Raw genomic sequence first — 24,103 nt, 5'->3', positions numbered from 1 at the left:
AGGTCTCTGTGGGACGTTTGAAAAAAAAGCTTTTTTTTGTGTTGTAGAATCTGTTTGGCCCCGAGTTTGTGAGGATGAGCAGTGAGCCAACTGTGGTTTTAAGCGTGCCTTCGTCCATTATGGTAAGACAGCGAAACTGCTCCGATTTTTGCTGCTACATGTATAAATGTATATATGTATGCATTTATAATTTTTGCATGTTTTGACAGAACAAGTCAAAGGAGGAGAGTCTGAGAAAAGTGGGGGTGGTCTTACTGAACGGTCAGAAGTTGGAGCTGTGTTGCGATGTGAAGGCGGTCTGTAAGGACGTTTTGGACATGGTTGTAGCTCACATTGGACTGGTGGAGCACCATCTCTTCAGCCTCGCCTACCTTAAAGGTGCATAAAACATCTTTCTTTTAAACATCAAATTCCTTTCTGCCTCCATTCATTTCTTGTATACCTTTCTGTCTAAAACAAAAATGCGGACACTTTGTAGAGAAGAAATGTCTTTGGTTTTGTTTGTGAGAAATGCAATATCTTTCACAGTTTTGTGTTTTTGTTGAGTCTAAATGAAAGCACCATGCTGCATTTATATATATCTAATCAATCCTGCAGCATTACATTTAAAGTGATATTTAAGTCGATTTTTCCTGTAATGTCAACAGGACAGCTTATGTTATTGGTATATGTTCAGGTGAACAGAGTTATTTGATTATGAAGTGTGTAAATACATCAGAATAAATAATTCTGTTGTTGTCTTCCTGACACGCTGCCCCTGCATGACTCCTCTAGTTACGTCTCTAATGGACACGGGTGGTTTGTGTCCACAGATGGTTCATTAAGTCCTCTGACTCATGCCTCCCAAGCCAAAGGCTTTTGCTTGTTATGCTGCATTGAACACTTTTAGCATAATCTGTTTGTTTTTCTTATTTTCTTTTTCCTTTTTTTAGATGACGAGTTCTACTTCGTCGAACCTGACTCCAAACTTTCAAAGGTGGCACCTGATGGTTGGAAGGATGACCCTAAGAAAAAGAAAACAAACGTCAATTTTAATCTGTTTCTGCGTATCAAGTTCTTTCAGGATGATGTCAGTCTGATACAGTAAGAGCTCAGACAGCAACTCCAATCAGGCTCCAAAATATTGTAACTTGCTAGCTATTTTATGAATTGCAAAATAAAGCATGCAGTCTGTAATATCAGAAGTGAATCTAGAAAGCCAAATGCTTTTTCCTCCTATTTTCATTTTATTTTTGCAACCCCAGAAATTAATGTGGTGCCACGTTCCTCACGTTCTGGCCACTACAAAGAAAATATAAAGCAATGATTTATTTGATCAAATAAACAGTAAATATTGTGAATAATTATTACCATTTAAAATTCTTTATTGAATTTTAATACATCATATATTTTGTTCTATTTAATGTATGCTTGCTGAATAAAAGTAATAATTTATTTAAAAACGTTCTTACTGACCCTAATCTTTTGATTGTTTCTGCATCAATTAATGTATTATCCAGTAATGCTAAATTAATCAAGCTATTTTTTTTAATAGACACACGATGACGAAGCACCAGTACTACTTGCAGCTGCGGAAGGATATCCTAGAGGAGCGGGTACGCTGTGACCTGGAAAATTCCATGATCTTGGCGTCCTTGGCACTGCAGGCGGAGTTCGGGGACTATCAGACAGAGGTACAAACGACATGGGGGAAAAATAGAAAAGTTTTGTTCTCAAGATTAAGAATAATTTTTAGTACATCAGTGTTTTTTGAGAGATTGTTGTTACCAACTGAAATCCCCCTTACCATAGTTTTATTTAACTCTCCATATTCCATTAGTACCACTCTAGTGTTTTATAACAAAAAAATGTGATTTAAACCAGGAATCTTAAATACTATTTTAAAGCAGAGATTGTTTTGACCATCTGAACATCATATTAACTCTCAAAAATAAAGGTTCTTTATTGACATCAATGGTTCCATGAAGAACCTTTCCATTGCATGAATTTTTTATTTATAGTGGATTGCATTGCCGCTTTTGAGACCTTTATATTTAAGAGTGTTCATTGCATGTTTTCTCCTTCATGCTCCATCAGCTCCATGGAAAGACATATTTCCGGTCGGAACACTACCTCCCCGCTTCGGTTCTGGACAAGATCGATCTGACCACCGTTAAAGAAGAGCTACCCAAACTCCACAGCTCGTACTTCAACGCTTCAGAGCAGGAAGCCGAGCTTGAGTTCCTCAAGGTCAGGAACTAAATGAAACGCATCAGTCCTGCAGAGTGATTCTAGGCAGAGCTTCCTGATTGGCCAAACTTCTGTAATTGACTGGAATAAACATAGATTGCTGCAATCTGTTTTCCCTCAAATACTTTTGATCACAGCCAGACCAAAAGTTGTACTTGGAGCCTGGTTGTACTCATTCACATACATGAATTGTTTTTTTTGTTTTTTTTTTACAAGATAAGTACAGCAAAGTCAATAATTGTGAATAAACTGACTTGTTTTGATTGTGCTCGATTTCTTTTCCTAAAAGTTGTTGTTGTAGTCTGCTTGTGATTAGATCGGTCTCGTCATTTCTCTCTAATTTAAAGGTGTGCCAGAGACTGCCGGAATATGGAGTTCACTTCCATCGTGTGCTTCCTGAGAAGAGATCCCTGACTGGCATCATGCTGGGCATTTACTCGAAGGGTGTCCTCATCTTCGAGGTCCTGAATGGAAATCGAACCCCTGTGCTAAGGTTCCCCTGGAGGGATACCAAGAAGATCTCTTTCTCGGTAAGATGTTTAAATGTGCATGTTTACGTTTGGTGGAAATCACACAGCTGTGAGTTCCCAGAAAAAAAGCTAAAGAAGTTCAGCTTCAGGCTGTTTGACATGGAATCATTTATTTGGTGTGTATGTGTTTCTCTATGGCAGAAAAAGAAGATTTGCTTGCAGAACACTTCGGATGGGATCAAACATCTGTTTCAGACAGACAGTCAGAAGACCTGCCAGTATCTGCTGCAACAGTGCTCGGCCCAGTACAAATTCCACCTGCACATGAAAGCCAGACAGAACAACCAAGAACTGCAGGACCTGGGTGAGAAAGAAAGAAAGAAAGAAAGAGCAAACAAAAATGGAAGCAGAAAGCAAGCATTTATTTAATTTTTAATTTAATACTCTTTATATGTATGGAGGACCAGGATTGCCACTTAAAAATAAAATGAAGAATCAATTTATCAATTTAATAATTCAAACATAAAAATGTATATAAATAAACCACTTTTAAATGGACAAATTAATAGACATTTTTAAAGTTGTTCATTTGATTCGTGTTTTTAAATGTATTTTAATAAAACCATAAAACAATAAATAAAATCAAAACATTTTAAATGTATGAATAAATAGACAAATTTAAAATTGTTTATTCATGTTTTTAAACGTAGATTAATAAAAAGTACATTAATAAATTATTTTAAATGCACGTTAAATCGCTTTAAAAAAAAAGCATTTGACAAACCTTTTCTCTCTCTATTTGCCAGATGCTTTTCTTTGTCATTTTGCCAAATGCTTTTTTTTTATCCATTTATCAATCGAGTTCAAAAATGCCATTGGACAGTTCACACGTGGGATCAGGACTTCTGATATTTATTTCAATATTTACTTCTGGCATTAGGGTTGAACTCCTAGTGATTAAACAAAATGAGAAAACGGCAAGGAAAAGTTCCTTTGAGATATGAAACCTTGGGAAAATAAGGAAGTGTTCCAAAAGGCCCATCCTCCTCAATTTGCTCTTCAAGAACTGGCATTAAACTCAGGGTTTCAGGGTTGAAAATAAACTTTAGAGTCAATACAAGCTATAATGTAGAACCTTTCTTGGTTGTGTAGAAGCCAAAAATGGCATGCAAGCTGAAGCATGGCTTTTTTAACTGTTGCACTTTGCATGTTCTTCACCATCTTCTGTTGTTTCTTCCCTGCAGAGAACTCTCCTCTGAGCAGTCTGCAGTACTCTGATGGGATGGGTGCAGTTAGTCTGTCCCCCAGCACTGACCCCGAACTCTACAAGAGGATGTCCTACTCTGAGATGTCCGTCAGCAAGAGTTCATTGGGTCGGGTCTCTGTCCCAACAGAACCGCCCTATCCGGGGTTCAGCAGCTCCAACCCCAGGATGAAGAGTCGTTCCCATCATAACCTGGGTCAGCTGCCTGAGTCGCCAGAGCACAGGATGCTGCCTTTCAGTAGCCAATCACAGAGCGGCATGGCCCGATCACAAGTGCTTGCATCATCACACCAGCGTGCAAGCTCCGACACGGACTCCATCTCTGTCGCCAGACAGCAGGAAAGGTGAGCGACACATGCAAACATATATTTACAAAACAAATGATGGTTGCAATCTTATCTTATTCACTGGCTGTCTCATAGATAATGTTTTTACACTGATCTCGCTCACCTGCAGTTTGTCATATGATGTCTGCTGCTTTGCTATGCTTTGTTTTTACACCCATCTCCTTCTCCTGATCAATTGTAACTTGTCTTGAAAATAATGTCTCTTTACACCTGTCTCACTCTCCTACTCATGTACAACTTATAAAATGTCTAATAGAGGATAACTCATTTTTACACCCATATTACAATGTTTTTGTATCCCGTCTCACTCTCCGGTTCTTCTGCTTAGTTGCAGTTTGTCTTATAATGTTTCACACCTGTATTACCCTCTTGATTAGCATTGTGTGCCTTTTAATTCCTTTATACCCGTCTCACTCTCCTTCTCTAAATTTTTTTTTTTTTTTTACAATACCTTTATACCTTTCTTGCTCTCTAGCTCTGACGTGGTTTCTCTTATGTCTTTCAAACTTTCTCAATCTCCTGCTCTGCTTATGTCTTCACACTCGTATCGCTCTCCTGTTTGGCAGTTATTATATCTTTACACCAGTCTCCTTCTCCTGCTTGGTTGTAGTTTGTCTTGTAACTTCTTTACGCTTGTCTGACTCTCCTGTAGTTTATCTGATAAGATTTTTGCACCGGTCTCACTCTCACTTTCTGCTGAAGATTGTTTTTTGATGTCTTTGTACCCGTCTCACTCTCCTGATATGATTCAGCTTGTCTTATTGCTTCACACCTGTCTCACTCTCCTCTTCTGCTGTGTTTTTGCTTTACAGTGTTTTACTCCCGTCTTACTCTCCTCTTCTGCTGTGTTTTTGCTTTATAATGTTTTACTCCCGTCTCACTCTTCTGCATCGTGTGCCTTTTGAATGCCCTTTACACACGTCTCACTCTCTAGCTTTGTTTTATGATGTCTTTACACCCTTCTCATTCTGTTGATCAATTGTAGTTTGTCTTATAATGTCTTTACTCCTGTCTCACTCACCTAATCGTGTAGTCTAATAGATAATAACTCATCGTTTTATTTTTTTATCTTTACACACATTTTACACTCAATTTACAATGTCTTTACACCCGTCTCACTCTCCTAATCTGCTGTAGTTTGTCTTATGTCTCAAAACAGTGTCATTTTCCTTGTCTACTGTGGTTTATCTTACGTCTTTATACTCGTCTCACTCTCCTTCTCTGCTTCTTTTAGTTTGTTATACCCGTCTCACACTCCTGCAGTTTTTTCCCGAAAGTTTTTTACGCCTGTCGCACTCTCCTGTTCTGCATTTGCGTGTTGCTGTGTCAGCTTGCCGCTGAGCTGCCTGGGGCCAACAGCATTAATCAGCTCTCAAGGGAGACAGACAGTCTCTGTGCCTGTGAGACTGATATTCTTCAAACCGTGTTTGCACTTGTTTGCAACCATTTTATAGTCTTGTGAAGATAATTGTAATATTTTACACTCAGTGGTGTAACACATGCTCACAGGAACAGTGCTCTTGTGAGTGAAGTCTTGATTTAGGTGATTGTGATCAAGTACATCTTTATGATTGTAATTTGTGTGTAACTTCAGTTTATAAATATCATATGCAGTTTCACTCTCTGGCAATATTATGAATTGATCAGAAAATGAAAATAACTGCGTTTATTCCACTGGATGTAATTGCCTTTGCACTGATTTTCTTTGACTTTATTCTCAGTATGTTCAGCACCACGGTCGATGACAGTCCCCGCTGGAGCCCCAAAAGCTTGAAGAAAGAGTCTGACTCTTCCTCCTGTGAGGACACGGGACAGGCGTATGTCGTAGGTGAGGACGATGAGACACGACCAGTTGCTTCTTTCTTATCTCCACTTGCACCTGCCTGGAAAATGGCTCATCACCCTCAAAGAACATGTCTTTCAGCTTTTGAACTTTTATTTCGCCGTCTCTAACTTCCTTACTTTGTAGTCTCTCTTCTGATGGTCTGTCAGGATAGTGGGTGGAATTATTTTCTCTCTGCGTCTCTCTGTGGAGTCAGGGGCTGTCTGCCTCTTTCGTTTTATCTTTTTAACAGCTCTCTCCCTCGGTTCCCTCACTGATCTTTTCATTTTACTTCTCCATTTCATCCCATCATCCGCTGTTAGATCAGAGAGAGCAGCAGCCCAAATCCTCTCAACATCTTCCTCCGCATGTAGAATAGATGCCATAAAGAGATTACAGTCTGAATTGATGTGCTTTTACATTCGTCATCATATATGCCAGAGAATAATGCAAGGCTTTATATATACAAGTGATTTTACCATGGCGAAGAATTGTTTTTAGGCAACATGACAGCAAAGTTCACCCTATTTACTTTCTTCATGCATGTTTCTGGTTCTATTGTGCAAAGACAATTTGGTGCTCAATAATCCAAAAAAAGAAATTTTCCTTTTTAGGTGACATACAAAACTCTTCAACCTCTACATTATGGCATGTAACACATGGATGTAAAATGCTAAGACTGTTTCGTGTTATCTTTAACCATGATAAAATCATTATTATTGTTTTTAAATGACATTATAAGACACCAATATTCAATTAGCACTTTATTTTATTAATAGTTATAATAATTAATTGGCATTACTGTGTTGTATTCTAGCTACACTACTGTTTAAAAGATTTGTGGTAGTTTTTTTTTTTTTTAAATGGTCTTGAAAGAAGTCTCTTATGCTCACCAAAAACAGTAAAAACAGTAATATTTTAAAATATTATAACAATTTAAAAGAAATGTTTTCTATTTGAATACATTTTAAAATGTAATTTATTCCTGTGACGCAAAGTTGAATTTTCAGCATCATTACTTCAGTGTCACATGATCCTTCATAATTAATTATAATATAATAATTTGCTGCTCAAGAAACATTTCTTATTATTATCAATGTTAAAAAAAATCAGTTGTGCTGCTTAATATTTTTGTTGAAATATTTTCTTTCAGGATTGTTTGCATAGAAAGTGTAGAATGACAGTGTGTATTTGAAATAAAAATCTTTTGCAACATTATTAATGTTGCTTAATAAAATAATTAATTTCTTTAAAAAAAAAAAAATCTTACTGACCTCAAACTTTTAAATGGTAGAATATATTTTGAGGCATTACTATGAAATTTAGTTTGTGCGGTCACAGGTATATTGGATATATTTTACTCATCCAATCAGAGTCATACTATCAATTTTTTAAAATATAACAATAGCAAATGAAATGCATAAAATGGCTAAAATTAACAACATTATGAGTACATTAATGTATTTAAATATCTTTAAATATCTTTTTTATTAAGGTTATGGGTCAAAAACAACGAAGACCATAACTAGGCCTATTTTATTACTTTTACAGTTATTGTCCTTGTTGTTTTTCGCTGTGATGCAAAGTTAAATTTTCAGCATCATTACTCCAGCCTTTAGTGTCACATAATACAAAATACATCCCCTTGAATACATGCATTTAATTATTATGTAGTTATGACGGTCTAGTACCTTGACCTGTTTTTAATATTCCGCAGGTGTGAGCATGCACAGCTCTGGAGTGCCCTCGACTCCTGCCGCCTCCATAGGAATCACTGGTACGATATACAATCTGTGTTTCGTTTAGCTCTGTGGAGCACAGCACAGCTCTATGTACTTTTTTTTCCTGCCAGTCATCTGTTTCTTTTCAGTGGTCAAATTTAGTAAGTCCTGAAAGTTGCTAGGAAATGTCATGTCCTCTCTGGCCCTGAAACACAAACATCTGCTTAAATTGCAGTGAACTTTTACTGAAGGAAAACAGTCCCGATTTTAATGTCAATAATAACAGTCGTTTGCCTCACGTTGACAACGGCGTCGGTTTAATCAGAGTTTAGAATCCCAAAGTCTGATGAGAACTTGCCAAATCCAACATGCTCCGGATTGCTGTTTTCTCGGGTGTTTTGCATGGCATGGAGAACATCTTTTGTTATGCACTTTCCTCTCTCGCACACTTGGCTCAAGTTTCATTGGCGTCTTTCTCTGGCTCAGAAGCACTGTTTTGCTAAGCCGCGTGTTTTTAGCAGCTCTGATATATGGCCGTGGTGTGGGCTAATCTCCCTCATCCTCGAGTATGAGTTGCTGGCCACGGCTGTTACTAGTATAGCACATCAGAGTTGGGCCAAACATAATGTTGTCCCTTAGCACCAAGACCCTAGTTATGAAAGATTAGCCCAGTTTATGGAAAGCTGTGCATGCATTTAAGACTTTTTATACTTAGCTTTTTGATACTTTATATTAGGGCTGTCAAACGATTAATCGCGATTAATCGCATCCAAAATAAAAGTTTGTGTTTACATAATTTATGTCTGTGTACGGAGTATAATTATTTTCTATATATAAATACACACACATGCATATATAGATTTAAGAAAATGTGTTATTTATATATAAAATATTTATATATAATATAAATTATATATAATATAAATATAAATACACAGTATATACATGCAAATATTTCTTAAATATATACATGCATGTGTGTGTTTTTATATATAGAAAATAATTATACACCGTACACACACATGTATTATGTAAAAACAAACTTTTATTTTGGATGCGATTAATCGTTTGACAGCCCTACTTTATATACAATGAACAAGTGTTACATAAAGTATATGTGTATGTATGTATGAATGCATGTATGTATGTATGCATGTGTATGTATATATGTGTATATATAATAAAAAAAAAAATATATATATATATAAAATAGAGACTGTTGCAGGATTCTCAATTTTATATATAAAATGTTTTTTTCATTAAGAAAATATACAATTGTCAATAGGTCTTTTGGATTGTGTTCTCTGAACTAACCTTAAAGGGATAGTTCACCCAAAAATTCTGTCAGTAATTACTCACCCTCATGTTGTTCCAACCGCGTAAGACCTTCGTTCATCTTCGGAACACAAATTAAGATATTTTTGATTAAATCTGAGAGCTGATCACTCCTCCATAGGCTGCTAGGTGGCCCAAACTTGCTGGCCCAGAAAAGTTATTAAAGAGATTGTTAATATAGCCCAAGTGACTACAGTGGTTCAATCTTAAGTATATCAAGCGATGAGAATACTTTTTGTGTGCAAAAACAAACAAAAATAACGACTTTATTCCACTATTCATTTCCTTCTCTCTGGACCTCGTAGTGTTTTTGCGCTGCGCGTCTGTGTTATACGTCATCACGCATCACACACATGACCAGCGTCGGCCAATAGTGAGCCTACGTGGTGACGTGTAACACAGACGCGCTATGCAAAAACACTACGTGAACCAACTAGAGGCCCAGAGAGAAGGAAATGAATAGTGGAATAAAGTCGTTATTTTTGTTTGTTTTGCACACAAAAAGTATTCTCGTCGCTTGATATACTTAAGATTGAACCACTGTAGTCACTTGGACTATATTAACGATCTCTTTAATAACTTTTCTGGGCCAGCAAGTTTGGGCCACCTAGCAGCCTATGGAGGAGTGATCAGCTCTCAGATTTCATCAAAAATATCTTAATTTGTGTTCCGAAGATGAACGAAGGTCTTACGCGGTTGGAACAACATGATGGTGAGTAATTACTGACAGAATTTTCATTTTTGGGTGAACTATCCCTTTAATAACACTGGTTATTAGTTCTCAAAGTGTGTTTGTGTGTAAATGGACACACACTGTTTTAAAACCTAAACCTCTTCCCCCTCTGTTATTTCCCACCCACAGACTCCCTGAAGAAGAAGGTGCATGCCTTACCCTCCCCAGAGCGAGAGATACAGACCGTAAATCTGAAGAAAGACGTCAAATATGGGCTGGGTGAGTGAGAGGGGTTCACACATCCAGTCAGAATGGAGCTCCTTTGACACAGAAATGCTGCTAAACACACACACACACACACACACACACACACACACACACACACACACACACACACACACACACACACACACACACACACACACACACACACACACACACACACACATGCACGCACACACAAACACAGACATTGAGTTTTCATGTTTTATGATGACTTTTCATAGACATAATAATTGTTATACTGTATAACTGTGTATTCTATCCCCTTACCCTAACCCTACCCCTAAAATTACACATTACAGAAAACGTTCTGCATCTGTAAATTTTTAAAAAACATCGGTCTGTATGATTTTTAAGCGGTTTTCCTCATGGGAACCAAACCATGTCCACACAAGGACAAGGATTTCAGATACTGCCATCTTTGTGGGTACATTTTGTCCTCATAATGTAGGGTTTACCAGGCCCCACACACACACACACACACACTAGTGTGATAGAGTGCAGAGGTCTGGCAGTCCTCACCTCTCACACAGTGATTAATGAATCCCACTCCGGGAGGGAAATGTGCTGTTTTACATCCACCTCAGATAGGGACTTGCACTGAAATATCTTATCAGGATTTAGCCTGAATGAGAGGTTGTCTATCATTGATAAGAGAAATACATTTAGTATATGCACAAGTGACAGTCTCAATAATACATGTTTGAATCTTTAGACTTTTGTCTTTTTGTAGTCTGAGAGACATAGTAGGATGAACTGTGTGTTTGTGGCGCTCAACAGGCTTTCAGGTCGTAGGCGGAGAGAATTCTGGCCGTCAGGACCTGGGCTCCCTCATCAGCTCCATCACACCGGGGGGACCAGCAGATATCAACGGCTGTCTGAAACCAGGTATCAGAGGAGTGATCTTGTTTCTATATTTAGAAGTAGTTTGAATTTTCTGATTGAAAGCATCACATTTTAGTTGAGAAATTTACAGAATTCCTAGAATCTTGTTCCACAATTTTTTAGATTAAAAAAAAATCTAATATCAAGTAAAAATCAATCTAATGCAAAATTCTTAAAACTTATGGAATCACACAAATGAATCATGGTCTATTCATTTTAATATTTCAAGTATATGTTAATAAAAAACCTTTAAAACAAGCAGCTTTGTCATAATTACAGCAGAAAACAAAATATATTTTGTAGATACTGGGGAGCCTTTGCATATTGTGTTGAATAACAGGAGGCCTAAGGTTGAAGCACTGCTGTTAATGATTGTTGAATGCTTTAAATAATTCTAGAATACTTTTAAATGATTCTAGAATGCTTTAATAGAATGCTTAGAGTGGTTCCAAAATGCTTTGAACGATTTCTGAATGCTCTGAAAGATTCCAGAACACTTCGAACTGATTCCAGAACACTTGAAATGATTATTTCACTTTGAACGATTCTAGAATATTCACTAAAAGGTTGTTAACTCCTTATTTAGTATGCTTTAAATGATTCTACAGTGCTTTAAATTATTCTAGAATGTTTTAAAAGATCATTGAATACTTTGAATAGTTGTAGAATACTTACATTATTCTAGAATGATTTAAATGTATGGAATGCTTTGAGTGGTTGCAGAATCCTCTGAACAATTCCAGAATTCTCCAAAAGAATTTGGAACACTTTGAACTGGTTCTAGAAGTCTTTGAATGATTACAGAACACTTTGAACGATTTGAATTTTCAGTAGAAGGTTGTTAACTACTGTATAACTTAAATGATCTTTAATGCTTTAAATAATTCTAGAATGCCTTTAATGGCACCTAGAATCCTTTGGAAGGCCCAAAAATTACATTGAAAGATATCAGAACACTTTAACAGTTCCATAACAGTTCCATAACTCTGTATATTATTCTAGAATCCTGACTGGAAATGTTCTGGAATCATTCATAGTGATCTAAATGATTCTAGAGCTCACTGATCAATTCCAGAACAGTGTAATTTTAGTATTATTGAGATACTAGTATAGTTTTTATTAATATTTTAAATGTTTTTATTTTTATATCTTCCATTTTCATAGTTTTTGTCATTTTTATTCTTAATGTCTAATTTTTTTTTAAATACATTTTTATTTCAATTTTAGTTTATTTTAATACATCAAGTTAAACTAAATAAGAAACGTTGTCTTGCAAACTACCTGAAATGGTTTTTTTTTTCACTTTTTTATTTTATTTTATTTCAGTTTATGTTTATTTTGTTTCAAACAACATGCTTTTTTATGCTTTTAGATAACTATATTTAACCTTGTTATACATAACCCTGTTCCAGAACGCTTAAAACATTTTTATTTGTTCAGTGTAAGGTTGTTAACTCCACATTTTTGTCTTTTCCTGCAGGTGACAGGCTGTTGAGCGTGAATGATGTCAGTCTGGAAGACCTATCACATGACACTGTGGTGGAGATTCTGCAGAGCACCCCTGATGATGTCACACTGGTGGTCTCTCAACCTAAAGAGAGACTGTTTCCAGGTAAAGGATTTCGTATGGACATTTTGGAAGAACGAATATAAATGTAGCATTTCACCAGAATCGTTCTGAGAAAAGGCTTTTCTGAAGGCTTGATGACAGTACCATAAACAAGCCTCTTTTTCCCTCCTGTTAGACTCTCATTCAGGAATCCATCACTTTAAATCAGACACTCAAAATCAGGAAGAAGATGTCGATTCTTCCTCTGAAGATCATACACCCTCCCCCAGCCTGCCTCTTATCTCCAGCAAAACGTCTCCGCCTCAGTCCGTTCGACAGGGCAGCGTCAGTTCGCAGGACTCCAGGACAGAGAGCGCCGGCCTCCTGCAAACAAATCTCAATGGATTCCATCGCAACATTCCCACCGAGGGTCCCGTGGCGGCGCAGTCACTGACGGCTGACAGTAAACCCTCGGTTGAAGCTACTCCACCAGCTTTGCCCCCTAAAACCAGAAAACCCAAAGTGCCAGATGTTCCTAAAGAGCTGGAATTCTCAGACAGAGGGGATTCCGACATGGATGAAGACACACACTCAAGTAGCCAAGAGAAACAAAAGACTAAAAAGGTAGAATCAGTCTCTGTAGTGATTTGAATGAACTTTGACTCAGCCCTCAAGGTTTCCTATCGAGATTCTAGTCAGCATCTGTTTGATATGTACTTTGACGTGTGCTTTTTAAGATGTTACTTCAGTGTTTAAACCTCACAACAAATATTAAATTGCTTTTTTTTAAAATAATAGGACAGTTCTCGCTCACTCATTGCATCCCTCCTTGGAGTTCCCTACATTCCAGCGGATTTTCACTTAATCAAATGCAGAACATAATTTAAGATTTTTAAACATATTTCACATTTACACCATGTTCTAACCATGGCCGTTTGACAGGTTTAAATCAATGAAATCATCATGTTTCATCATCAAGTGAAATCATCAAGTGCCACTCACTTGCTAAGGAAAACGTCCCTTAAACTATTGGTCATTCTAGTGTTAGAGATTTTACCAAAGTCATTGCATTGAAGAGGGGATTTAAGTTTGGGGTCAGCAAGATTTTTTAAATGCTCAACAAGACTGCATATATTTGATAAAATATAGTAAAAACAATAATATTGTGGAATATTATTACAATTTATAAAGTGTATTCTTTTTGAATATATTTCATTCTTTTTTTTTTTTCTTTTTTTTTTTTTTCTTGGCAAAGCTGATTTTTCAGCAACATTACTTCAGTCTTCAGTGTCACATGATCATTCAGAAATCATTCTAATATGCTGATCAGTTTTGTTCAGGATTCTTCGATAAATAGAAAGTTCAAAAGAACAATATTTATTAGAAATCTGTCTCGTTTTATCAATTTAAAGCATCCTTTCTGAAGAAAAGTATTCATTTCTTTAAAAATTTCTTGCTGACCCCAAACTTTTGATTAGTTATTTACCATTTAGCAAATGCATATCAATGTCTTAACAACCACTCAAAACCACATGGTAACGGTTTTGGACCAATGAGATTTCAGTGTGGGCAGGACTAAAATGCACAACCAGATGACTGACAAAATGTTCTATCGATCATCGCCATAAAGGCCGCTTAGATCAAAACTTCACTTGTCGCTCCTGGATAGTACACAGTGTTTCACATATTGAAATTCAGGTATCTCAGTTCCACATTTCCTTGGAAGTTCCCTTAAAGCTAATATCACCATTTAAGGTTAATATTTAGTATTTAGCTACACTTAAGAGCCACGCAAATGTGTGAAATACCAATAAAAACGTTCTAACTGCTTGTGACCGTCCCTCGCTCTCTTTCTGACCAATTGCATTTCTGAATGTAAATGCAATGCAGTTGTGCATGTCAACTCCATTAACCTTTGACCCTTGCATGAATACGGCTGTGCACGGCCTTGTATTTACCCAGCTCTTCTCTGTTTACAGGGGGTTTCTCCCAACATCGTCACGGAGACTTTAAGTGCTAGTAGCCCAGAAGTCAATAGCCTCCAGCCTGGAGATCTATTTGACATTGAGCTGTCCAAAATAGACAGCAGTCTGGGCATTAGTGTCACGGTACTGTTTGGAAAGGTTTCCGCTCTCTCTTTTTTTTTCTCCTTTGTTTCCCCTTTACTTACTTTGTGTGTGTGTGTGTGTGGTGTTGTTTTTGTACCCTTAGCTCTCGCTCCTTTTTGAAGCTCCTCGCTTGGCTTCAGTTTTGGGAAAGTAGATTTGGTTCTTTGCATGCAGATTTTTACAGGCATTTGAATTGGCTGCTTCACAAAACGGTAAAACTGAAAAACAGTAGGTACGGCAAAGTGTGGAAACACGCACAGCCAAGACTACATGCCACAATTTCAGTTGTATTTTGTTTCTGACGGAGAAGCACTAATGCCTGCATGGATTTGCATTTGCTTGTCTACGGTGTGATTTTTACAGCATGCAGCTTTTGTTACGTAGACTTTTAATGATTGAAATGATTTTTTTAAAAGTCTGTTTCAAAACACTGCAATGAAATTCATTAATCATCAACTTAAGAAATCAAGTGGTTTGCTCTATGATTGTTAGGGTGGGTATATCTTATAAATATAAAATGAGCATGTCCAATTGAATGCTTAATACACTCTTAGATCCAAAGACTTTTTCCCCATGATGCCTTTGTGTGTGGCTATATTAACATGTCTGTCTGTCTCAGGGTGGATCAAACACAACATTGAGGCATGGAGGGATATACGTCAAAGGAGTCATTCCTAAAGGAGCAGCTGAGCTGGATGGGAGAATAAAGAAAGGTAAAAAAGGATTTAAAAAAAAAAAGTTTTTTAGTTAAAACAATACACTACCGTTCAAAGATTTTTTTTTTTTTTTTAAAGAAATGAATACAATCATTCAGCTAGGATGCATTAAATTGATCAAAAGTGACAGTAAAGACATTTATAATGTTACAAAAGATTTCTATTTCTAATAAATGCTGTTCTTTTGAATTTTCTATCTATCAAATAACTTGTTGAAAAAAAGTGCTGAAAATTCAGCTTTGCCATCACAAGAATAAACAACTTTAAATTGTAATAATATTTCACAGTATTACTGTTTTTTATTATTATTTTTTATTTTATTTTATTGAATCAAATGCAGCCTTGGAAGAGACTTATTACAGAAAATCTTTAAAAAAAAATCTTTTGAACAGTAGTGTCTATTGGAAAAAATAAAGATTAAGGACAGTTGCAAGTATACATCATGTTATTATGTATTTATGCAGATCTTATAAAAAAAATAAACATTGTGTCTAGACTGAATGATTTTCAGTACTGTTACATTTTACATTTGTTTGGTGCTAAAAAATGTTTTTCTATTTAATATAATATAATATAATATAATATAATATAATATAATATAATATAATATAATATAATATAATATAATATAATATAATATAATATAATATAATAAATATAATAGATGTTATAATATGAAGTAATGACGTAATAATGTGACCTGAGTCTTAAAGCTACACTGTGTAACTTTCTTAGTTGATTCTTAGCAAAAAACACTTAGTTCTTTCAAAAATATATGTGCTCATTAATGTATATTTACTTCTTTCAAGTAATAAAGTATTCTCGTAAGTTTATAATCTGCCATTGAAAGTCCATACGGGTGAGGGGTTCGTATGCCGGTCGCCATGTTGCCCCTCCATCTTGAAACTACATTAACCAAAGAGGGACATGCCTGTAAATTCAAGCTTCGCCTTTTGAGTTTTTCACTCAGTGACACCGTGACGAATGCGAGGGGGAGATTACTCGCGAGCTCGCGAGTCGCGACTGTGGCAGATTTGAAAGATAGTGTGGTGTGTGCGTGCGTGCGTACTCACATTTGAAAGAGAGAATTAAAACGTCAACGCGACAGACAAATCAGCAAGACCATAGTCAATATTGGAGTAACTTTTCCCAGATGGAAAGAGCTCATGAGGAGAAAATATTTTAAAACGGACGCCGAGGTTGCCTGCTATCTTCTCGACAGGTAATTCAGCCTGTTGTAATTCATTTGTGTAAATTCGAAGTTTTATAGTTGCTTGTCTAACCATAGCATGGTTGTGCATAACGCCAGAACGACCTCTAGTATAACTTCATCCTCGCGTCAATGGTGAAAAAGTATTGTTTACCTTGTAACATAAATCTGTGCTGCGACAGATCACAGGTAATGAATAGTTTTAAAGGTGCAATTTTTTAAGCTATATAAAAAAAGGACACTGTAAATTTTAGTTATTTTTAATTGCTTTTACTTTGTACACATTGTAACGTTAGCCTAATCTGATTATGCTGGGATAGCCGATTCCAAGGGTGACGTTTACCTCCTGATATCTGTCCTGTAGTTTTATTCATTTTAGACATATTGTTTATTATTGTCATGGACGAAGTGATAACTGGAAGCCATGTTAATCTTGGAATAATACGGCCACCGTAGGAGTTAAAACGCCCTCGGAATTGAAAGGAACAGAAACTAATTTTCACTGGGTAGTCATATACAATTTCACCGCTAGATGGGGGTAAAAATCACACAGTGTAGCTTTAAGTCCTATATTAATCAAGTGACAAAAGCTTTTTTATGTTAGATTTATTATATTTAATAATAATTTATTATATGTTAAATTACTTATATTTATTTTTATTTTTAATGATATATGTATACTGGCTTGACTAAGGGTTTTATAGCTAAGCTACACTTGAAACAAAATGCAGCAGCCAGAGTACTAATGAAACTAAAAAGGAGAGAGCATATTGCACCGGTTTTAATGGAATTACATTAGTTGCCAGTTCACCAAAGGATTGATTTTAAGATCCTTTATTAGTTTATAAAACACTGCATAATCTGGAACCTTTATATATTACTGTCAAGATATGTTCCAAATTGTAGTTAAAGATCTTCTAGTGCTGGTCTTTTGGCTCAGTATACAGTAAATCTTGATGATCCGGTGGTACTTCTTTTAGCCACTATGTTCCAGAAATGTAAAGTGAAAGCGACTACTAGCATTCATATTTTTTAAAAGGTAGGTTAAAACATCTTTTTGCGTAGCAATATTGTGTAAGTTTGTTTTATGTTTTGTTATTTACTTTGTGATCCTTTTATAGTTGCTTTTGAGTATTTTTATATAGAAAAAAAGTGTGAAATTGTATTGCCAATCTCTTTATTTTACCTTGTGAATCTTTTAAAGTTGTTTTCAAATATTTTATATTAATATTGTGTGAAAATGTAATGAAAATATTAGTTTTTATGCTTGTGAAGCACTTTGAGCTGCATTCCATGTATGAGAAGTGTTATACAAATATATGTTTATTATTTTAATATTTGTAATATTTTTTGGGGGTAAAAGATGACCTGTACGGTTCTTCAAGAGATTCCCAAACGTTACAAGACTGTTAGTAAGCGTGTGTGTTGATGCTGTGTCCTACAGGGGATCGTGTCGTGGCTGTGAACGGGAAGAGCCTTGACGGAGCGTCTCACAAACAGGCAGTAGAGATGTTGAGATATACTGGTCAGGTGAGAACGCTGCGCCCCCTAGAGCAGAGGTCCCCAACCCCCGGGCCGCGGACCGGTACCGGTCCGTGGGACATTTGGTACCGGGCCTCACAGAAAGAATATATAACTTAACGTATTTTCCGGACTATAAATCGTTCCGGAGTATATGTCGCATCAGTAAAAAAATGCGTCATGAAGAAGAAAAAACATAATATAGCCTAAGTCGCACTGGACTATAAGTCGCATTAATTTAGAAATGTAGCCTATTTCACAAAAAATATATATATTAAAAAAAAAGAATAATAATAATTGTTCGGATGGGACTGTTCACCCTTACGGACGTGCAGCGCTCTGAAAGCGGCACAAAAAGACTGCTTTAAAACTTTCACAGAGACCTCAGACAGAAAGCAAAAAGCCTGTCTTTAAATTGTATTTCGTTTTGTATTAATTGTATCTTAATTTTAATCAATGTTTCATCACCCAATTGCCAGGATTTAATAAGAAGTAAATATAATAGAAAATATTTTATCAGGACACGGAGGCGCGGGCGCGTGAACTGGAGCTGATCTCATAAATTAACCGAAATTCAGCGTATAAGGTAGCCTACTTGCCTCACAGACCTGAGACATAGAAAGCTTGAAATGTCTAATTTTAAACAGAACAATTCAAAACAAAAGAAAACTGACTGTTCTCTGCTTATGTAATTCGTATATGTGCATTTCTCTCTGGCGCGTTCACTAGGCATACTGCGAAGATCGAGTCAGCATTGTCAACTTCATCTTTGCACAGAAAACACTTGTTTAAACAATTAAAATGTCTCCTGCTATATTTTACATATTCATAATCATTCATTTTGGTTCTTAAAATCGGTTCTTTGTGACAGCTTTTAGGTGCTTTATTGGCAGCGCCACCTTACATCGCATCAGCACCGTAAACATGGAGTTTTTTTCTTTTGGGGGGCTTTTTGTTTGTGTTCAGGCTTTCTCAGTTGTCTTTAGGCGCGATATTACGAGTACCCTGCTAATAAAATTGCAAGTAAGCCTACACATTGGATTCACGTTTATTATTATATTTAATTGTTTTTTATATTTTTTTTATATTTTGTTGTATTTATCCGCCGCACCTTAAAGGCCGGTCCGTGGAAATATTGTCTGATATTAAACCGGTCCGTGGCGCAAAAAAGGTTGGGGACCGCTGCCCTAGAGGACTTCTCTTCTCTCAACTTTTAACCGTGTGTTTTAAACTATATTCTTGTTCTCTAGGTGGTGCATCTGTTGATGGAGAAAGGTCTGCCCCCAGAAATCAGGGTTCATGCCCCTCTGACCCCTCAAGACACTTCTGAACCTCAAAACGCAGCAGTGGAGGAGGTACCACCACCCAAGAAAGCAGAATACAACTTCATCACTCCAGGTATGAGGTGGAATTGACACGCTTGCTTTCGAGCTTATGAAAATGTGCCAGAGGTGTAGAGGTTAAACATGTGGGCTGGTAACTCAAAGGTTGTGAAGAGTAAACCAGTGTCCTCTTTCTTATTCACCCCTCTAGATAACACGTTTGAGGTGGGGTTGCTGAAGAACACGTCCGGTCTGGGTTTCAGTTTCAGCCGCGAGGAGAACGTTCCCGGAGAGCCCTCGGGTTCCAGCATGGTCCGGGTCAAGAAGCTGTTTCCAGGGCAACCGGCAGCTGAGAGTGGCCGCATCGAAGTGGGCGACGTCATTCTACGCGTCAATCAGACGCCACTCAAAGGACTTTCACAACATGTACGTTAACCCTTTACTTTAGTCTGTGAGGATTTAAAAATATGATTTAAAACAAAATACTAACTGTTTGTACTAATACTTGCTGTTTGTCAGGAGGTGATCTCTGCTCTGAGGGGGACAGGACAGGAAGTGACCCTTCACTTGTGTAGACCTGAATTAGGGGTCTTACCTGAGATGGACCCTGCCAATGCAGTAAGACTTTTAGTTTAGTCTCACTGATCTTAATTTACGTGTCAGCATCATGTTCCATTACCTAAATGAATTTTATATCTTGGTTTTTGCTCAAGAATTTCAGGAAAGGACATGATGTTACTATCCATACATTACAGCCATATATATTCAATTAGAAAAGTAGTCCCACCACAATTTAGAGACCAATTTATTTAGTTTTATTGAGTCTTATTTTGAGTCATTTTATTTTATTGTGCTTTTTTATTTTATTGTGTCTTATTTTTTATTTTATTTTACAATCTTATTTTGAGTGTTATTGAGTTTTTAGGGTTAGGGTTTAGTTTTATTTTATTTAGATTATTTAATTTAGTTTTATTGAGTTTCATTTATTGTTTTATATTTTGAGTATTTTATTTTCATTTGAGTATTTCATTTTATTTTATTTGGCGTTTTACTGAGTTTTGAGACTTATTTTGTCTTTTGTTTTATTTTGAATCTTATTTATTTATTTAAAAAAAATTATATTATTATTTTTATATTGAGTATTTTATTTTATTTTTGAGTATTTAATCTAATTTTTTTTTTTTTTTGAATTTTAATGAGTTTTGAGATTTATTTAGCCTCTTTTGTCTTATTTTACTTTGAGTGTCTCATTTTGTTTTATTTAATTATTACTAATTTTTAGTATTTTATTTAATTACATTTTTATTTACTTTATTTTGTCTTATTGGGATCTCAGTAACTCTCCTGTGTGTGTGTGTGTGTGTGTGTGTATGTGTGTGTGTATGTGTGTGTGTATGTGTGTGTGTATGTGTGTGTGTATGTGTGTGTGTATGTGTGTGTGTATGTGTGTGTGTATGTGTGTGTGTATGTGTGTGTGTATGTATGTATGTATGTATGTATGTTTTTTTTTTTATTTTTTAATTTTTTTATTTATTTAAGCAACATTAGCAGTTCTTTACAGATTCAGCTATCACTACCTATTTTTTACTATCACATTTTTTAAATTAAAACTAAAATTCACACTCCGCAGACTCCCGTGCCTTCTCCACGAAAGGAACCTCGTCCCAAGCCCCAGCCTGATCCCAAGACGAGCTCCCCACCTCAGACGGAGCACCAGCAGGCGGTGGGTCCTGTGGAAGAGGCTCTGGAGAGGTTGCTGATGAAGTCTCCCAGTCGCAGGGACAGTTACAGCGACAGCACCGACAATGACGAGATGGAGGAGGCCTTCAGCCCCGCCAACCTAGAGCAGGCCAGTCAAGCCTGGGACAGGAGTGTATATCAAACCCCCATGGAAAGACTCCCAAACGAGGCCAATATGGACGACACCGTACGATCTGCATATTACTCACCCAGACAATCCATGTCTAGACCAGAGGTCAACAGAAGGTGAGAAATGTACTCCTAAAATAGTGTTTTGCTAAAATATATGCTTGCTAAACTGTAAGAAAAGAAAAGCTGCTGCCTTACATTTTTAGGTGCAATCAACTTGGCTGTACTGTATAAGTCATTTCAACTTAAATTATATTAAACTGACTTAAAAAATGTGTTGAATCTTGTATAACTTATCAAAATAAGTTTTCACCTTTTTTATGAGTTAAAGTAATGTAAATGTTCATCTTGAATTTAATTCAACTTAATTTGAATTAATTAAAGATGATTCAAATTAATTTGAATTAATGAATGTACATCAGTTGTACACTCGTTATTGCGGTGCAGTATGGGATTGAATGAGTGAACTCGATAACGTCCACTGTGGTTTTGGACACCACTACAAATGACTTTTCCCTCAAATAATGCTCTTTTTAAGGGAGGAGTTTTTGATCACAAGCCCCAGCGTTCTTACATAAGCTAACTTGGTTGTTTCATATAATTGGGCCCAGGTTACAGAGTTCAGGTGTGACGCACTAATTCTCTCCTGTGGGTGTGTTTTGCTCAGTCTATGTCACGTGACTCTGTAAGTGTTACACAACACGGCAGCTGGCAGCAGTGACATGCTTGTTTGCACTGCTGAATGCAGTGTGATAGAGATCTGCAGGATAAATGACGTGGCTTGTTTTGCCTGAAGACTTCTCTTTGAGCAGAAGAGAGAATTAGAAATGAAGAACTAAATAACAGGAAAAGGTCGATGCCTTTTAGTCATGTTTAGTCTGATGATAAAGAATAGTTACATCAGTTTTTTTAAGTTGTCTTTTCTTTTTTCTTTTAAACTATTTTTTTTTTAAATTATGTTTTAGTTTTTTGTTTCTTACTTTCAGTGTCTATCAAAAATGTTATTATATTTTTTATTTTTATTTTATTTTTATTTCAAATAAATTGTATTTTTGGTTTGTTGAATTTTTTTTCCCTATTTTTAATGTAGCATCATTTTTCCCCCAATTTTTAACAAAACAGGCCAGTTGTCATAGAATTCATATTTATTAATCATGTTCCATTTCCTGTCTCTATCCCACACTTCTTCCTGTTCGTCATCTTTATCCAGTGATTTGGACAGCTCTGCACTTGGTATGTCATCATCTCCATCTCTTCCTGAGGGGGGGATCCTGAGCCCCAGTCCTGACCCTCTTCCTCCACCACTGCCAAACCCTGTTAACCTCTGTCTACCAGAACACGGCCAGGAGGAGGAGTTCATCCCGGTGAGTGACCATTAGCGTGACTATGAAATTATCTTTTTTTTTCAGAATTTCGAATGGAAATAGATGTCTAATGTAGATTTAAAGCATGACTTCTCTGCTATGATTAAAACAAGAATGTTTGTGTCATTTTAGGAGGTGGAGCTGAAGGTCTCTCTGGTGAAGTCTGATAAAGGAAGTTTAGGTTTCACCCTCACTAAAGGGCCGGATGACAACTGCTACATCCATGACATTATCCAGGACCCTGCTAAAGGAGACGGCCGCCTGCATCCAGGGGATCGCATGATAATGGTATGATAATAGGGATTAGTGTTGGGCGATCTTTTCCATTTTCAGATCATCCTATCGTCAGACTGCGAGAATGCCCATACACAATATTATCGTGCGCATGTGGGTGGGTGCTAGAGAAAGACTTTTCACAACTACTCAGTGTTATCAACCATCTAATGTTTATTTTGTTTCATTACTAACAAAAAAAAACAGTTATAGTTTGTAAAAATACACACTGATGTCTATGGAAGCATGAATCAATATAATAAACTTTCAAAAATAATTTGAGCATGTTTTATTTAGTAGTTAAATATAAAGTTTACACTGTTTTCCAGCAGTTCACCAGACACTTTCACGTTTTTGGGACTAAGTGCATGAATCTATGTAAAAATCTGTCAGACAGCATAAACAAACTAAAGTCTTTAGCTTGTTAACTTATTGATAAACTGACATGATTAATATAAAAGTATTTAAAACGGGTAATACGTTTTTATACACTGCCGATAGTCACATCACAGGATGTGCGATGTCAAGTATAGGGATCGCAGTTGATCTGTACGGATCAGGCCCCATGTGTTTCTCGGATTCATTGCAAAGTTTAACCATCATAGAGAGAAAGTTTATCATTTGCACATGTTTTAGGTCCTGTCAGTTTAAACATTCAAGCGATTCTAAACCATTTGAGGTCAAGAAGACACGAAAGAGAACTCAATTCGGATCTTACATGAGGTTTCACATGACACTGCTATGTGCTCACATGACAGCACGCGAATACCGAATTCAGTTCTCTTCCACATTATTTGTGCTTGAACGGACACACAAATGCATTATGTCAAAATGCCCGTCTCTGCAATGGCAAGTATCCTCGTAAACATTCGCTTATGGCTTAAGTGAAAGCAAACAACTGAGAAAGAAAACGGATGCGTATCTTTAAATTGGATCTGTGCATTCAGTCTTAAAGTGACAGCGGCATAATAAACCTGCTGCTGTCTGTGTCATTATTATCGAATAACAAAATACAAAGTGAAAATCACTTTTGTAGCTGTAGATTAATTATTTTTAATTTATACAGTGAAGACTATGCAGTGTTATTTTACATTTGATTGTTCAATTTCTGTACCTGAATACTGCTAGACTTAGCTGAAAAAC

The 24,103-nt window shown here is 36.4% G+C and overlaps 1 protein-coding gene across 6 annotated transcripts in view; it reads left to right on the top strand.

The window, feature by feature from the left end:
* The window catches only part of ptpn13 (protein tyrosine phosphatase non-receptor type 13), a 78,202-nt gene that overhangs the window by 42,190 nt on the left and 11,909 nt on the right, over nt 1–24,103 (top strand). Inside the window, exons 11-33 of one of the 6 annotated variants that reach the window (XM_079847242.1) lie at nt 48–122; nt 210–378; nt 933–1,083; nt 1,535–1,673; nt 2,077–2,229; nt 2,577–2,759; nt 2,901–3,063; nt 3,944–4,307; nt 6,041–6,138; nt 7,850–7,909; nt 10,051–10,140; nt 10,924–11,031; nt 12,509–12,640; nt 12,774–13,201; nt 14,557–14,685; nt 15,305–15,398; nt 18,056–18,141; nt 19,383–19,530; nt 19,666–19,880; nt 19,974–20,072; nt 21,085–21,440; nt 22,534–22,687; nt 22,820–22,975. In XM_079847242.1, coding sequence (XP_079703368.1) covers nt 48–122; nt 210–378; nt 933–1,083; nt 1,535–1,673; nt 2,077–2,229; nt 2,577–2,759; nt 2,901–3,063; nt 3,944–4,307; nt 6,041–6,138; nt 7,850–7,909; nt 10,051–10,140; nt 10,924–11,031; nt 12,509–12,640; nt 12,774–13,201; nt 14,557–14,685; nt 15,305–15,398; nt 18,056–18,141; nt 19,383–19,530; nt 19,666–19,880; nt 19,974–20,072; nt 21,085–21,440; nt 22,534–22,687; nt 22,820–22,975 — 3,750 coding nt within the window. Of the gene's footprint in view, nt 1–47; nt 123–209; nt 379–932; nt 1,084–1,534; nt 1,674–2,076; nt 2,230–2,576; nt 2,760–2,900; nt 3,064–3,943; nt 4,308–6,031; nt 6,139–7,849; nt 7,910–10,050; nt 10,141–10,923; nt 11,032–12,508; nt 12,641–12,773; nt 13,202–14,556; nt 14,701–15,304; nt 15,399–18,055; nt 18,142–19,382; nt 19,531–19,665; nt 19,881–19,973; nt 20,073–21,084; nt 21,441–22,533; nt 22,688–22,819; nt 22,976–24,103 lie in introns of all 6 variants that reach the window. The other 5 variants (XM_079847240.1, XM_079847241.1, XM_079847239.1 and 2 more) reach the window with 5 other exon arrangements.

The sequence above is a fragment of the Squalius cephalus genome (genome assembly GCF_949319135.1).
Source record: "Squalius cephalus genome assembly, chromosome: 17".
NCBI classification, from domain to species: Eukaryota; Metazoa; Chordata; class Actinopteri; order Cypriniformes; family Leuciscidae; genus Squalius; species Squalius cephalus.
This window is presented reverse-complemented; position numbering and strand designations above follow the sequence as displayed.